This window comes from Amblyomma maculatum, chromosome 4 (assembly GCF_055883805.1).
Source record: "Amblyomma maculatum isolate TAMU_Amacu chromosome 4, ASM5588380v1, whole genome shotgun sequence".
NCBI lineage: Eukaryota > Metazoa > Arthropoda > Arachnida > Ixodida > Ixodidae > Amblyomma > Amblyomma maculatum.
The window spans coordinates 119,227,151-119,241,545 of NC_139347.1; the positions used below are offsets into that span (position 1 = coordinate 119,227,151).

Genomic DNA, 14,395 nt, shown 5'->3' on the forward strand with positions numbered 1-14,395 from the left:
CAACCTTATGTTGCTCTGGGCCACTAGTCACTTCAACAAATGCAGCAATTCCAGCTGTTCTCGCCAACTTGATGTTCTGCTGGACCATCAGCCACAAGAGCAAGTGCTCCATTGTCCACGAGGAAGTCGCCCTCTAGCTGTTCATGTCTACCTGATGTGCAAAACCATCAATCACATCGTTGGCTTATGCAGGAATGTCTCCACGAGGAAATCGCCCTTCTATCAACTACGCCGGCACTCAGTTCCAAACTACAGAGCACCGTAAAAGCGCAGGTTGTTGAGATTCTGCCACCTACTGCGCAAGAGCCGTAACTGCTCCTTTGACACACCTATCCTCATTACAGACATCACTATGATCTAGATACCTCATATGCTATCTCCTCTAGACCCAAAAACGTGTACCTCCTGCTCACCGCCGTGTTTCCCACCCCTGGCTAAAGTCTCTCATACCAAGCTGCATGGCAGTCAACCGCCCTATAAGCTAAGCTTGCGGAGCCACCGGTCACTTTGCCCGGTGATGCCGCAGTAATGGGCCACGCCCCGAGAATTACACGCGGGAGCAGGCCTCCCATCTTCCGTCGTCTTCCCTGCCTACGTTACACGAGGGTCAACCAAGACTCTCTTCTCGTCACGACCTATACACCCACATCACACGCCATCTAATCGCCGGGGTTTTCGTCCTCCAATGAGTCACCACCGAAGATAGGCCGCAGTTCCAGAGGCAAGAACTGCGCCAAGTTTTAGCGTGCTTATAAGCACACTCACAGGAGCATCCAAGCCGAGCATCGGAATTGTGTGCTTCATAACTCTGATGGGCTAAGCTGTTCCCTGACGTTATCTATCTGAATGAAATCATTAGTAGTTGTCATAGCAACCAGAGAGACCCTAACACCCCCATTTGAGGCTCGCAGTGTCATAAAATCAAGAGCATGCATTTGTCAGGTGGTAGTTGACAAGTGACAAGGGAGGGCACCGATTAGTCGATAGGTGGTGGGACGTCACGAGACCAGATGACATGATCAAGTCGGAATGAACTGCCAGCTGAGGCATCTCCTTCCATATTGACGGGTAAAGAGAATAGAAGCGAACACCGTTGACCATCATGTGATGTCGCTATGATTAAGCTATTTCACGACGTCCCAACTACATGGCCTCACACAATTAAGCTATTCAGACTACAGCCGGTATGGCTAGCCTCTGACTGACCAATTACAGACTTCCTGCCTGTCATTGTTGCTGTGTCTACTGGAGGCATCGCCGTCGAATTTTTTGACACTGGCGCAACAATTTCCACATCTGCATCAGTCTCAAAAAGGCAGCAAAGGCTTTTTCTGTCATTGCCCTCTGCTCCACAAACGCTTCAAACATTCATCCATTAGTGTCACTGCACCGACCATTTCTTTGCCTCAGACATTCATCACATAGTCGCGTTTATCGCCCTTGTTCATTGTTCTCATGACATACTTTGTGGCGACCTCACACGACCTCATACATCACGCTAATATCGGCTGCGCTCATGCTTAGCTTTTATTGTCATTACTGACTGCCACTTTCTTGGACGTATCGCATGCGCCTGCAGCTAGTGTAGTCGTTGCAGAGGATACAGATTTCCGTCATTCTCCTCAAGTATTTGCACCTTCCTGCGCTGCTATTTCTGACGCAGATGTACTTTACGTACATCTGCGCTGGTCGGAAATCAGTTCGCTACCTTATGCGTGGTCACAGTTCGTAGCTTGAGTGCTTCTTTATCGTTTCAATCGTTTTCTGGTCCTGCTACATTATCCGAAGACGATCGCTTGGAAATGTGCAACTCCTTGATTCCACCGATGCTCACACCTCGTCAATCACCCTGCAACAATCCTTTTAAACGCTACTACACCTGCCCTGCTCCGTGGCGGTACAGTGGTTAGGGCGCTGGACTTCTGTGGCGGGATCGAATCCCGGCCGCAGTTGCGAAGAAAAACGCAGGAAGGTCCGGGCCTTGTCACTGCACAGACTGTATGGAGAGAATCCCAATGTTGTATACACTGATGCCTCGCTATATACATCAGGCCCACAGGCAGCGATGCTGGCTGCTCGCAGCGACGGCTGCTCTGTCACAGCAGGAACCATTTACACCTCATCTATAGCCACGGCTGAGGAGGCGGCTATCGCTCTAGGCATCTCTTCCTCGGGCGCCACCAAAATTATATCTGACTCTCAAACAGCCATCCTAAATTTTAGCTCTGGACGCATCTCTCGCCAAGCCAGCGCTTGACCCCAACCAGAAACGTAACTACCGTATACCTAAGGACTCATCTTTGCGCCAGCCCATACGGGACTACCCGGAAACGAAGATGCTCCCCCTCGCTTGAGATCTTACCCTCCGGCCGGAAGGGCACCCCGTCGCCTCCATCGATGGGGAGTTTCGGCTCAACTTCAGATACAATCTTGAATACTACAGCTCCAATAGACAGATATGCGCACCTCCTCACCCACTGCCATCTAACATGCAATCAACTTTCTGGCGGCGGCTACAAACTCGTACACTCCCATACCCAATAGTCATGCACGGACACTTCCCCGGCCTTTTCTCCGCCGCCTTCCGACTATGCGGCAAACCTGCCGATTTCCTTCATGTACGACACACCTGATCTACATACCCACATCCTCCCTCTCCAGAGGTGACACTCGCTTACTGGGAACAGCTCATGTCAAGCTAATCGCTACACGATCAGAGACCCACAATCACCAGTGCCACTTACAGACTGGCCCTTCAGAAGCTGGCCCATCATTTGTAAGCGAAGACCAATTCCGCGGGCCCCTCCCATAGGCCATGAGGAGGGCTTTGCCCCCACCTGCATTTCTCATGGTCAATAATGTTTACATCACCGACGGCTGCTTTCTATGTAGGCGAAAAGCAAGGTACCCGTATGCTGTGCGATGTCAGCGCACGCTAAAGAACCCCAGGTGGTCGAAATTTCCGTAGCCCTCTATTACTGCGTTGCTCCATAGCCTGAATCGCCTTGGGGCTTTAAACCCCACAAACAACAGCTATCAACACGTGCCCATACACTTACACTTCTATCGATATTTGATACCCCGCCATCTTCACTAACTTGACGCCTACGCAACGAGCTCAACTTATCGCCATCTCTAAGCTGCGTTTGACCAACAACAACCTTCTTTTTATGCGCAACAGCCGTTACGAACCTGCTGACACCGGCGCTCATAACCTTTTGCGCTAGCGCCCTTATCTCACTTGAGCAAACGAGCGTCATAATCATTGAATATATCAGCTACAAGTTTGCGCTTAAAGTGACCCAGCCAACGCAGAGCACCTGGGCATCTGCAGTTCCTAGTCAAAAAAACGTTAATGCGCTTTTTCTACGTAACTAAGCTTTCAAGACATTACAGACAAAAACAAATTTATCCTCTTCATCGATGTTATCAACTCACAGCAGGGGTTTTAGTTTTTTTTTCTTCGGAGCTGCGCTTCGGGATCGAAAAATATCGGATTTTTAACGGCACGCTATTCGCCCTCTGCTACGAATTTGTTAACTTTAGAACGCATGATAGACGACCCCCTTAAAAGCCTCATGTGGCAGTGGTACAAATGCTCTTCTTATCTAGAAAATGTTCCCAAATTTTCCCATTTTCCATCTTATCTACGATGCTTTGTGACAGTTCCTAAATGCCTGACCAACGCTGCGATCCTGTATCCTACTTATGAGGAACACATACATTAAATATGGGGAAAATCTTTAGGGTCACTGGGCCGTCAGAAGAAAGATTCATCAAGGTCAGCGGGCTTTGAGAACTTTGTCACCACCTTTTGCGACTTTTTTTAAAGCCGCAGCATTGGTGCCCAATTTGAGAAGAGGAATAAGAATAGGTTTATAGTGCCTCCTTTTCCACGCTTTATCCTCTGCGTACTCAAAAATGGCTTGTTTTACGACACTTGAGGTGCATAAACTTCTTTGTTGTTACAATTAGTGCGCGATAAATATGTTCTCAGTGTGTTTACCTGTCGTAGCGCTCAACGTTCTCGACACGTTTCATCGTCACAGAACTAATGATCCTGCAAGTTCTGCATTTTATAGTGATGCAGCTATGGTCAGGTCGCTTGAATTCGTATAACTAGCCATTGGAGCCCGTGTTCATTCGATTATCTACGCACGCTCTTTTTCCCTCTGCTTCCCTACTCATGTAGGCATAACTAGAATTTTCGTATAAAAAGGAAAACAAGATCACAAAACACTGTTTTTATCAAAAAATGTCTTTACCATCTTAGGAAGAACATTTTATTGGGGTCCAGTTCATTTTTTATTTTTTTGCACGAAGCTGCATAGCTATCAGCAGAGATGTCGTCGAACATCAGACTTCAGCATAAGTTCATAAGTTGCACTGAAAGTTATATGCTTTTCCCTGAACCGATTGTATGAATTTATAGGAATGTGAAGCCCATATACTAGAAAAAATATATTAAAATCCTGCTCTTTGTTTTGGTTCGTGGCGTTTAACGTCCCGAAGCGACTCAGGCTATGAGAGACGCCATAGTGGAGAGCTCTGGAAATTTCGTCAACCTGGGGTTCTTTAGCGCGCACTGACATCGCACAGCACACAGACGCCTAGCTTTCCGCCTGCATCGAAAAGCGGCCGCCAAGATCGGAATACGATCCCGCTTACTACTGTTTTCTACGTCGTCTTCATATGTTATACATCTTTTCTCCATACTTTTCATATAATTTCCATATGGTCATGCGTAGTCCTTATAGTTCATACCCATTACGCAAGTTTCATATGCTGTCCAGGTTCTCAACCGGAAAACATATGCAACTGTGGGGCACATATATCATGTGGAAAGTTCAGTAGGGTTGAAATTTCAAGTACGCCGAAGTCCTTGTTAACGACGGAATTTTGATCCGTTCATCATATTTGGGCGTACAGTCCGACCGCAGTTCATTGTCCCGGCCACTTGACCATGGCAAGGCCATCGTGCGCAGGTACTGGCGCACCCAGAGCCCCGGAGGGCGCCTTCCCGAGCGCCTCAGCGAAGCTGTTCGTTTCGCGTTGTTGTGGAAGCACGGCGGTGTCTACGCCGACCCCGACGTCGTCGTCAAGAAGCCACTGGGTGGTCTACGGAACTGCCTCGGAGAGTACGGCGCCAAAGAGCCCGACCCGGCACACGTCAGTGCAGCCGTCCTCGTCTTTGACAAGGGACACCCGCTGATGGAGGTATGCAAGGCGCACGAGGAATACCAGCAGCGTCTCTCATCAGCACAGAGTTGCACTGGCCCTCCCAGGCTACTAATGGCATTCATGTCCGCAGCTAACTTCTTGCTTTCACTCGGATTTATTTCGTTCTGACCAAAAACCTTATGCCGTCATCTTTCAAAGCTTCGTGGCTAACGACTGAAATCTCGGCGACATAAGTTCACATGTGTCAGCAAAGTCCGACAGTAATATTTGCGGCACAATGTCTCTGTTGTTGGCGGTTGTCAGAAAACAAATTATTCGGGTTAGCCGTAAGCTGGCAAAAACTTCTTAATTTCAAATAATTTGAGTGGGCACCTATAGCTACAACCAGGTATTCAACTGCACTTAAAAGTAGCGATATCAATTGTTTTTCAATTTCAAAGTCGGGAATAACTCGGTGGTGTGGTTCGCAGTTGTGGAAGGTTGCCACGCCTATTTATGGCCAAATATGGTCCAGGAGGAATGGCACACAATCACTGTTTCCACTACACGAATGAATAGGAAACAAAACACAATTGCACCGCCGTTGCCGGAAAAAATGATTGAGGTTTAATCTTGTTATCTTTAGTTAGGCGAGCGAAAGGGTCGTTTTCCTAGGTGTTTTTTTTTTTCTGGTTAGGCTAGGTTTAGACATTTGCAGACTAATTTTGCAGCGATTAAATCGCAGAGACTATGCAGGCGAGAACGCTGTCAACTACAAGATTGAACACGCGTGATGTATCTGCCGTCAAAGGTCAAACAACGGTATACCGGTGGTACCAGGATTAAGCTAGCCACATATGACCTCTGGCTCGTTGAAGTTCAAGCGGCCTGCCTGGTTGACCTTGGCTGATACATGGCGTAGTGAAACTTTCGCTTAAAAAAATTTAAAATAAAAGAGCAGCCGGTTGGAAGTCCAGAAACGGCGCCGCGCTCTCCGACTTGAACCTTATTTCTCCTCGGCTACGAGTGTTAAATGGCTGACTTAAGCCTCCGCCTTCACTCAGCTCCAAACGCGAAACATCACACGCTGCACATGATACCCACTAGGTATCATCCACGAAAGGAGAGCAGGAGCGGTGGCGTACGCCATCCAGTTAACGCTCTTAGCCAGGGAGGAATAAAGGTCAAAGCGGAGAGCGCAGTGCCGCTTCTAAGCTGCTAGCCTGCTCTGCCCACAGGTACGGCTGCTTCATTACTTTTCGCTGTCACGATAGTTTTCAAGTCAAGCGACGGAAATTTTATCAGTGTAGTGGAAGCTTTTATCCGCCTTCTTTGATAAGGGCTACACGTCTCCGCCTTTTGCTAAAAGCCCGTCCTTAATTATGGCAACGAAACATGGTCGTGATGTATTGTACTACTCCGTAATGACATACTAGGTCGTAAACATAGTGTGGCCATTCTGAATTTTGATCACTGATGAATAAAACTTCCCATGCATGCTTATTTTCGTTAGGAACTTTTTAAAGCTTTATAACTCTATTCAGAACTCGATATTATCATTATAATTGTCCGTTTTTCGTTAGTTTCCCGCTACGCAAATGCTGGCGCCGTTAGTCATGTAGGTAGTTTAGGATAACCCGAATCGGTATATTTCCACCTGTATTGACCTACAAGTGAAATTCTTATTATTTAACAAGGGACACCTCCTTATAATTTTATTTTTACCTGAAATAAACCTCCCCAATGAGACTACCTTGGGCAGAATCGAACTTAATCTGATGTGCAGTGGCGAGGATTGGCAACAAAGGGGCATTCGGAGTCTATCCAATATAACGCGTAGGGAGCTTCAAGCCACGCCGTATATACATCTCCCGTAGAAGTCGGCAGCGCTAATTTGCCATATCGCAAAGCGACCATGGCCTTGCGAGTCATGGTCTCAACCCAATGAGTTCACGCCCTCATTCTATATAGCATAAATGGTATTTACTCTGGGCCAAAGAAACAATCTAAGGTCCGCAGCACGAAATGGAGCAGCAGAGCACAGCAGGGTCTCGAGAGCTCAATATGTACTGCCGGACGGGCGTTAGCGCGTGGTAGTCAAGCCCTTGTATAAACTGGGAGTGGGTGTAGGGTTGGGATGCCGAGCCATGCACAAGACAGTTCGAAGAACGCCTCTGCCGAGCAGTTGGTTTCTACTGGGGTTTTGCTAAGACAGCGCCTCTATTTACAATGCTTCTGTGGAGCATTGGTGTTTATAAAAATGGTGATTAAGTCAGGAGCTTTATGTCTTTACCACCACCATTGCTACCACATTGCATGCACCAGCACTGGCTACTGGAATGCACTGGTAATATTGAGCCAGCAACTGCCGCTTTTGCTTCTGGGTCGACGTATGGGATCCCAGCGATAACACAACAGGGATACTGGCTTTGCTGCTTCTATAATGCGCCTCGGCATTTTTTTGTTTTCATGTATTTCTTGTGCAGGCTAACGCTATGCCATGTTTTGCGTTTTTGGGTTCAAGCTTGTGTTATGTTTAAACTTCAGTTTAAGCATCACGTTTCTTTCTTCGAAGCTTCTGCTTTGCCGTTTCTTTTACCTAGCTTTCTGGGTCTTGCTGGTTCCCAAATGTGAGGCGAAAACATCCTCTGCGAGAGAAGATTAATTGCTATCGTAACTGACAGCAAAGCACTTCTACCCATGGAAGACGTACACTAAAAGTTTTTAATGCATTGTAGTCATTTAAGAGCCCTCAAGAGGGAGAGCGTCTCTGCCAAGACGAAAGTGTGGCTTCAAGGACAACAAAGAAAAGTTATTTTCTCGATTCGGCAAGAGCAATACTGGATCCCGGGGCCCTCCATGTTCATTTTGTCGAAGCCTAAACCGCAAGGACCAGGGCGTGAGGGAGCCACAGGAAATATATCTCTGTGCTCAGTATCTCCCTCACGTCCTTGTTCTTTCTGCGCTTTAGGCTTCACCAAAATGAACAGACTCTATCAACTAGATCAAGAAACAACCTTGCTGGCCTCCATATTGTTCTGGCACAAAACTGCACAGATAACTTCGTGCATCCATATGGCAGACGTATATTTATATAATAATTGTGTAAGGTTAAATTTTACATTTAAGAACTTTCACATAAACCTACAATCCAATAAGAATTTCCTGACATTCATGCCTTCATTATTACAATTGTGCTCTCAGCTAGTCGAGGGACGGGGCACAAGAACCCAATTCCTTTTCAATGCCGGTCTATCGGCAACATAAGGCCCGAGTCGGAAACGGGCTCTGAATTGCAGACCACAAGAAACTGGGACTGATATAGCACACTTTGACGACGCTATGGAGTGCCGCTATTCCACCACGTAACCGCGTTCTAGTTTTAAGAGAGATCATTAGGTTGGCTGTTGAAAAGTTGACTTTATTAAGCGGATACAGGCAGTTCGTCTCTGAAGAAATACGCTTTCCTCTAAGTGACGCAGAAAGGGTTTCAGAAAGTTCTTATCTAATGGTTACACTGTGTAGAGAAAATTTCACTCAGTGTACATGCCAAGTACAAGCGCTCACAAGCGAGTCGATCATTTGCAAGTCATATCAGTTTCTGATATTGCCATTCCCGCGCCTCGTGGTGACCACCGGCGCCGGTCTTTCGAGCGAATTCGGCCTCTGAACGCCCTAAAGCACGTGTGATGTCACCTGCAAGTGGCTGTCATTAGTTTGGTCATAAGCGAGAGTGGTTTGCTTGGCGCGTGCGGCAGCCTACTTTCCCGTGTCCCCCTTCCCCTAATGGCTCCAAGCAGTGCTGACACGAATATAAACCGCAGAAAATGAGCCTTTTTTCCTTATGAAATCATTCAGTGTTATGCTAATTTACTCACACCTGTCCTGGCCCACGTTTTTAATCTGTCTTTACGCACGATAACTATCCGTCTTGCTGAAAATTATCCATGATAGTACCAGTACACAAAAAAGGTGCCAGGAATGATGTCAGCAGCTACAGACCTATCTCGTTACTATCATGCCCAACGAAAATTTTCGAACGTGTATTGCACATCAATGTTTTCTTTTATCTAAGAAAATACAAATTAACGCTGAACAGCGTGACTTTTTTCCTAGGCCTTGTGTCGAGACAACCTTGCTAGCTTTTTAAACTCCGTCGCCTCAAGGGTCGCAGCAAGAGGAAAGGTGGAAGGAAGAAGTCAATATTGTATAACTACAGTGTAGATCTTGTATGTTGTGTTGATGTGCGCGACTTGGGTGTAATTCCCAGCTGACATTTAACGCCCAGGTTAACAACGTAACATGCTCGAGTTTCAGGTCTTTAGGCATCATTACACGTGCTACATGGAATTTCAGGTCGAAAGACTGCCTTTTGCTCCTGTACAAATCGCTTGTCTTGTCAAGATTGATTTTTTACAGCGTAGTCTTGGAACGCTTTGATAATCACGCAGTATGCCGCAGTTGAACTTGCAAAACAAGCGCTTTATAGGATTCTTCATGATCGACGCTTAGGTCGGCAATACTACTCTGACTACAACCGCCTATTGTCCTCTCTAAGGCTTGTTTCAGTCTCTACATGACGCGAGTTACGTGACACTATCTTCTTGCAGAGATGTTTGCATGATGTATTTGATTGTCCCAAGCTGACAACCGCGGTTTATTTTAATGGGCCCAGAACGAACGCCCGAAGTAGTCAACCATTCTACATAGCCGGTGCAAACAGTATATGCCGAATGATGCGCATTCAGCACATGTTTAATATGCCTGCCATGTGTGAACAAACCGCTGTGGACATTTTTATGAAAAATAGTTCTACAGTGTGCAAGCTAGCCTCTCTCTTGTGCTAGCCTCTTCAGCCTTTTTTTTATTATTATTATTATTTCTCCTCCCTGGCGGTGAAACCAGCTCACCTACGCATCTCCCCATGTAGTACCTACTATTTTGACATATGTGTAGAGTGTGTAAGCTGACCTACGCTTGACACATGTATGTTTCATGTGTCAGCGTGCACCACTGTTCAGATAGAACTACTGTTTGTGGGCACTTAAATTATTCAATAAAAAAAAATAGTCGTCGGAATTGCTTTCCCTCACTCCTCGGCTGTCAAGCCCTGACGGGCGAACAGCGGCCGAAATAAACTGCACAACTGAGCCGAATTGGCTTGGTGGCGCATACTTGGGCGGAGTGCGGTATCGGTCTGTGTGTTTTTCTTTTTTGTTCTTTTTGCTTTCCAAGCTTGGTGTACTAGTGGAGAGTTAAAACATAAAGGCTGATTTTATTCGTCGACATTGCAGGCTGGTACACATAACCTCTCTTTGCGTCCTTTTGCTGGTTTTAATTCCTGCGCTGGTACTACACATGCTGGATCCAAATTTTTTACGGTAGACGATAAGCGATTCCCTATCTATCAGTACCGTCATCTCTATTTGGTTTTAATTTCTGCGCTGGTACTGCACATGCTGGATCCAAATTTTTTACGGTAGACGATAAGCGATTCCCTATCAGTACCGTCATCTCTATTTACCCTCGGTGGACACCGTTTCAATGCGCCTTTACATTCTACCTCACAGACTTCGCATAGGTCGCATTTGTATAGGCGCCCACTTATCGCAACACCATCCGTTGTCTGCAGCTATGCATGGAGGAGATGGCACGCCAGTACCAAGACTCTCGACTTCTGTTTTCCTCAACATCCGGAGCCATCACGCGGACCCTGCGAGACCACTACGTGTGCAGCCGCCACGAGTCGGCCGAATTCGCACCCGCGCGAGAACTGCGCTGCGCCGACGGCCGCTCACGTGTCACCGTGCTGCCGCGCGAGGCCTTCTTCGCCGTCGAAGCGCTCAATGGCACGCACCATCCTGGACCCGCCCCAGACGCTATCCTACAGGCCGCGCATCGCAGCTACGCCGTGCGCGCAGGACGTTTCCCGATGCACTCCGCCCGCGCTGCGGATGCCTCACCGCTGGAGAGTGAAGCAAGGCATCACTGCCCTCGGATCTATCGCCTCGTGGAGAGGGATGGAATCGAGTTTTGAACAAGCAGACGCAACGCTCTGCGCACAATGATCAATATATTCGTGTTATATTTTACACGCATCCCCTCCGCATGATTTGAAAACTTGGTCCAACAAGCGGTTTCTTGGAAAACTCAGATAGCTTCTTTCATGCCCTCATGTTTGTTTGCGATCCGCTTCAGGAGTCTACAAGTTTGGCTGGTACTAGCGTCTAGCATCTGTATTGTTTCCGAGTTGCTGTAGTTAGCCTGGATTCGTAATCCCAGAAATCGAATGCTTGCCAGCTTAGGTATAAAATTACCGTTGACCCTCAGTATTATTTCCGGGTTATAAGATCCATCCTGCTTTATACGCCCCCGATATGGGGCGATCGCATTAGCGCGAGAACAAGCGCTTCCAATTTCTCGGTCGAACATCTGAGCCCCATCAGTTCTAAGCATCTTTCTATAACATCGATTGCTCAGTTGAGTATCTGTTCAATTTGACCGTTACTGCCCCTGCACATCCACAGAGTCAGGTCACAAGCGTATAATCTATGGTTTACCCCGAGATCTCGTCTAGTTTTGCGGGCAGACTAAGCATGGCGATATTAAACAGGATCGGGACAACTCCGACGCCTGCGGTGTGGCCTTGTTATAGTGCTCTAGAATATTAGCACTGTAGCCTTGTTTCCCAGTCGAATACCCTCCATGTGGGTCCCCCAAACTGATAGCCACCATTCTGTCGTGAAAATCACGTATAGTTTTATGCGCGAGCGCCTACGTCTAACACTGAGATTCTGCGGAATGGCCGAAAGCTTTTAACACGTGTAGACCAAAGATCACCCTGGTGTCTCCTGTTGAATTGAATTGTTGTATGGTGTCTACTGTTGAATTGCGTGACAGTGGCTTTAGAGCGTGGACTCTACTACTATATTCAAGGTCGCGTTATTCTGCAATTTGACCTTGGGCGAGGAGCTCCCGAGGAATGACAAAATCGCCGTTTATAGGTCCGCGATGAACCACTCGCATCTCCCAAGGGGGAGAGATACATAGAGGGTGAATAACGGCTAAACTCTCAAGTTCAGCTATAGGAGTATGCTTATGTAGACCGGTATAGTAGTGCGTAGTGTTGCGCGATGAAGGCGTTCGACCTTAGCGAGATCAGTGTTCAGCATTTGCAGTACGGGTATGCCATAGAGGATTTTTCCTACCGCAGCTGCTTGGTCCAGCTCAAGGCAGCCATGCTGCCTCACACCGCCGTACTCGTTGTACAGGCGACGAATAGTGTGGAGTAGAGCTGGCCAGCGCTGTAGCTGATGAACCCACTTTTAGGGACAGTTGCAGCTCGCGATGGTCAGGACAAGGGTGCAGATTTGCCCATTTGAGGAAATGATGGCGTTGCCTCTGATGTGAAGATGGATCTGCATACGTGGGTTCGTTTTGTGTTTTTCATCGATACTAATCAGTTCTGTTTTATGCGGAGCGAGCTCTAGGCCCATTTTGGTTAGAGTATCTCCAAGACAAAGAAGAGCCGCCTGAAGTTCAGTCTGCATAGAATATTTGTCTACGTAATCCGCGGCCTTAGTCCAGACAGTAATATCATCGGCATATATAGCGAATCTCGCGATTGTGCCGGGTTCCAGATTCTCGGTTACGCGTGTCATGGCCAAGTTGAACAATATGAGTCCGAGAATGGTGCCCTGGGTACACCCCTATCCAAGTAATAGGTTCTGGGTACCCATCCCGAAGAATTGTCATGCAGCTGAAGGTCTAGATGTCAAAAACGTGCTGATCACGATTTGGGCACGAGTACTAGGAGGGCTATGGAACGAAAAAATGGTAGGGGTATTATTAAGAGATAGGAAGCGTGCAGAGTGGGTCAGAGAAATAACTCAAGTTACCGACATTCTAGCGGAAATTAAGAAGAAGAAATGGACATGGGCAGGACATGTAGTGCGAAGAGAGTATAACCGATGGTCGCTTAGGGTAACAAACTAGATTCCAAAGGAAGGAAAGCGTAGCAAGGGGCGGCAGAAAGTTAGGTGGGCGGATGAGGTTAAGAAGTTCGCAGGGGTCAAGTGGATGCAGCTAGCACAGAACCGGTTTAATTGGAGAAATATGGGAGAGGCCTTCGCCCTGCAGTGGGTATATAGTCAAGCTGACGAGGATGATGACTAGGAAAGCGTCTGGCGAGTTCCTCCGGGGGAACCTCATGGCGAACATTGCCCAAGGCCTTGTCTATATCGACAGCCGGGAGATATGCAGAGCTTTAGGATGAGTTCTATTCAGAACTCGTCGCAAACGCCAAATACAGTCATGAGTCCCGAGGTTAGGGCGGAAGCCGACTTGGACTGGATGAAATCCAAGACTGACGTATTCGATGTAGTGACTAATTCGGGTACGCAACAGGCGCGCGATGAGTTTGAAGCCTACAAGGAGATCGCTACTCTGGGTTCGCAAGATGCAACTGCTACGGCGGACCATGGTCCCCCACCAAGTGTCCTACACCGGCAGTGCTGTGCGCTGCTACATCTTCAAGAACAAGGTGGAGGCCTGTCTTAAATGTCGCAAAACCGAACACTCAGAAGACGTTTGCCCGTCTCCCAAGCTCTCGACATGTCCTATCTGCAGAGTTCGCGACCCTAACGAAGACCACGAATATACCCCCACTTGTGTCGTTTGTTCTAGTCCTCACCAGACTGGTTCCCTCAAGTGCAAACGCCGCTACAAGTTGCCTCCCGCTGTAATGCAACGCAAGCTCCAGGTGACGAATTCAGGCATTCCGCCTACTTTTCATCAATCTCGCGGTCTCGGACCCGCCACGAAGGAGCTGGCATCACATCGACCAAAGATTAGAGAGATTTAGCTTACCGTGATCCGCGATCCGCCGCGGTGACCTTCTACCGTGCGTGGGCGGGGCGAACAAGCTCATTGGTCCCGACGCGGCAGGTCCATGTGCGGACATCCAGTATGTGGCGCCATCTATCCGCGTCGAGGGGGTTTGGGCATGCGCAGTGGAACGCGCGGTGGCGGTTCACGGTAGCGGATCGCGGATCACGGTAAGCTAAAACTCTCTATTATTCCGGCCGCGCCTCCTCCTCCTACCGGCGCTTCAGCCAGAACCGCTCCCTGTCCTTCCCACCCCTGTACTCCAAACTGCCTCGTCAACAAAGGTCCTCGTCCACAAATAATAAGGTGAGCTGGGCACTTCTCACTCTCCGCAATCTCAGTCTCATGA

The 14,395-nt window shown here is 47.9% G+C and overlaps 1 protein-coding gene across 1 annotated transcript in view; it reads left to right on the forward strand.

The window, feature by feature from the left end:
• The window catches only part of LOC146192238 (lactosylceramide 4-alpha-galactosyltransferase-like), a 17,066-nt gene extending 5,869 nt beyond the window's left edge, over positions 1 to 11,197 (forward strand). Inside the window, exons 3-4 of the mRNA XM_084600438.1 lie at positions 4,986 to 5,217; positions 10,793 to 11,197. Coding sequence (XP_084456564.1) covers positions 4,986 to 5,217; positions 10,793 to 11,197 — 637 coding nt within the window. The remainder of the gene's footprint in view (positions 1 to 4,985; positions 5,218 to 10,792) is intronic.
• The last annotated feature ends 3,198 nt before the right edge of the window (positions 11,198 to 14,395 follow it).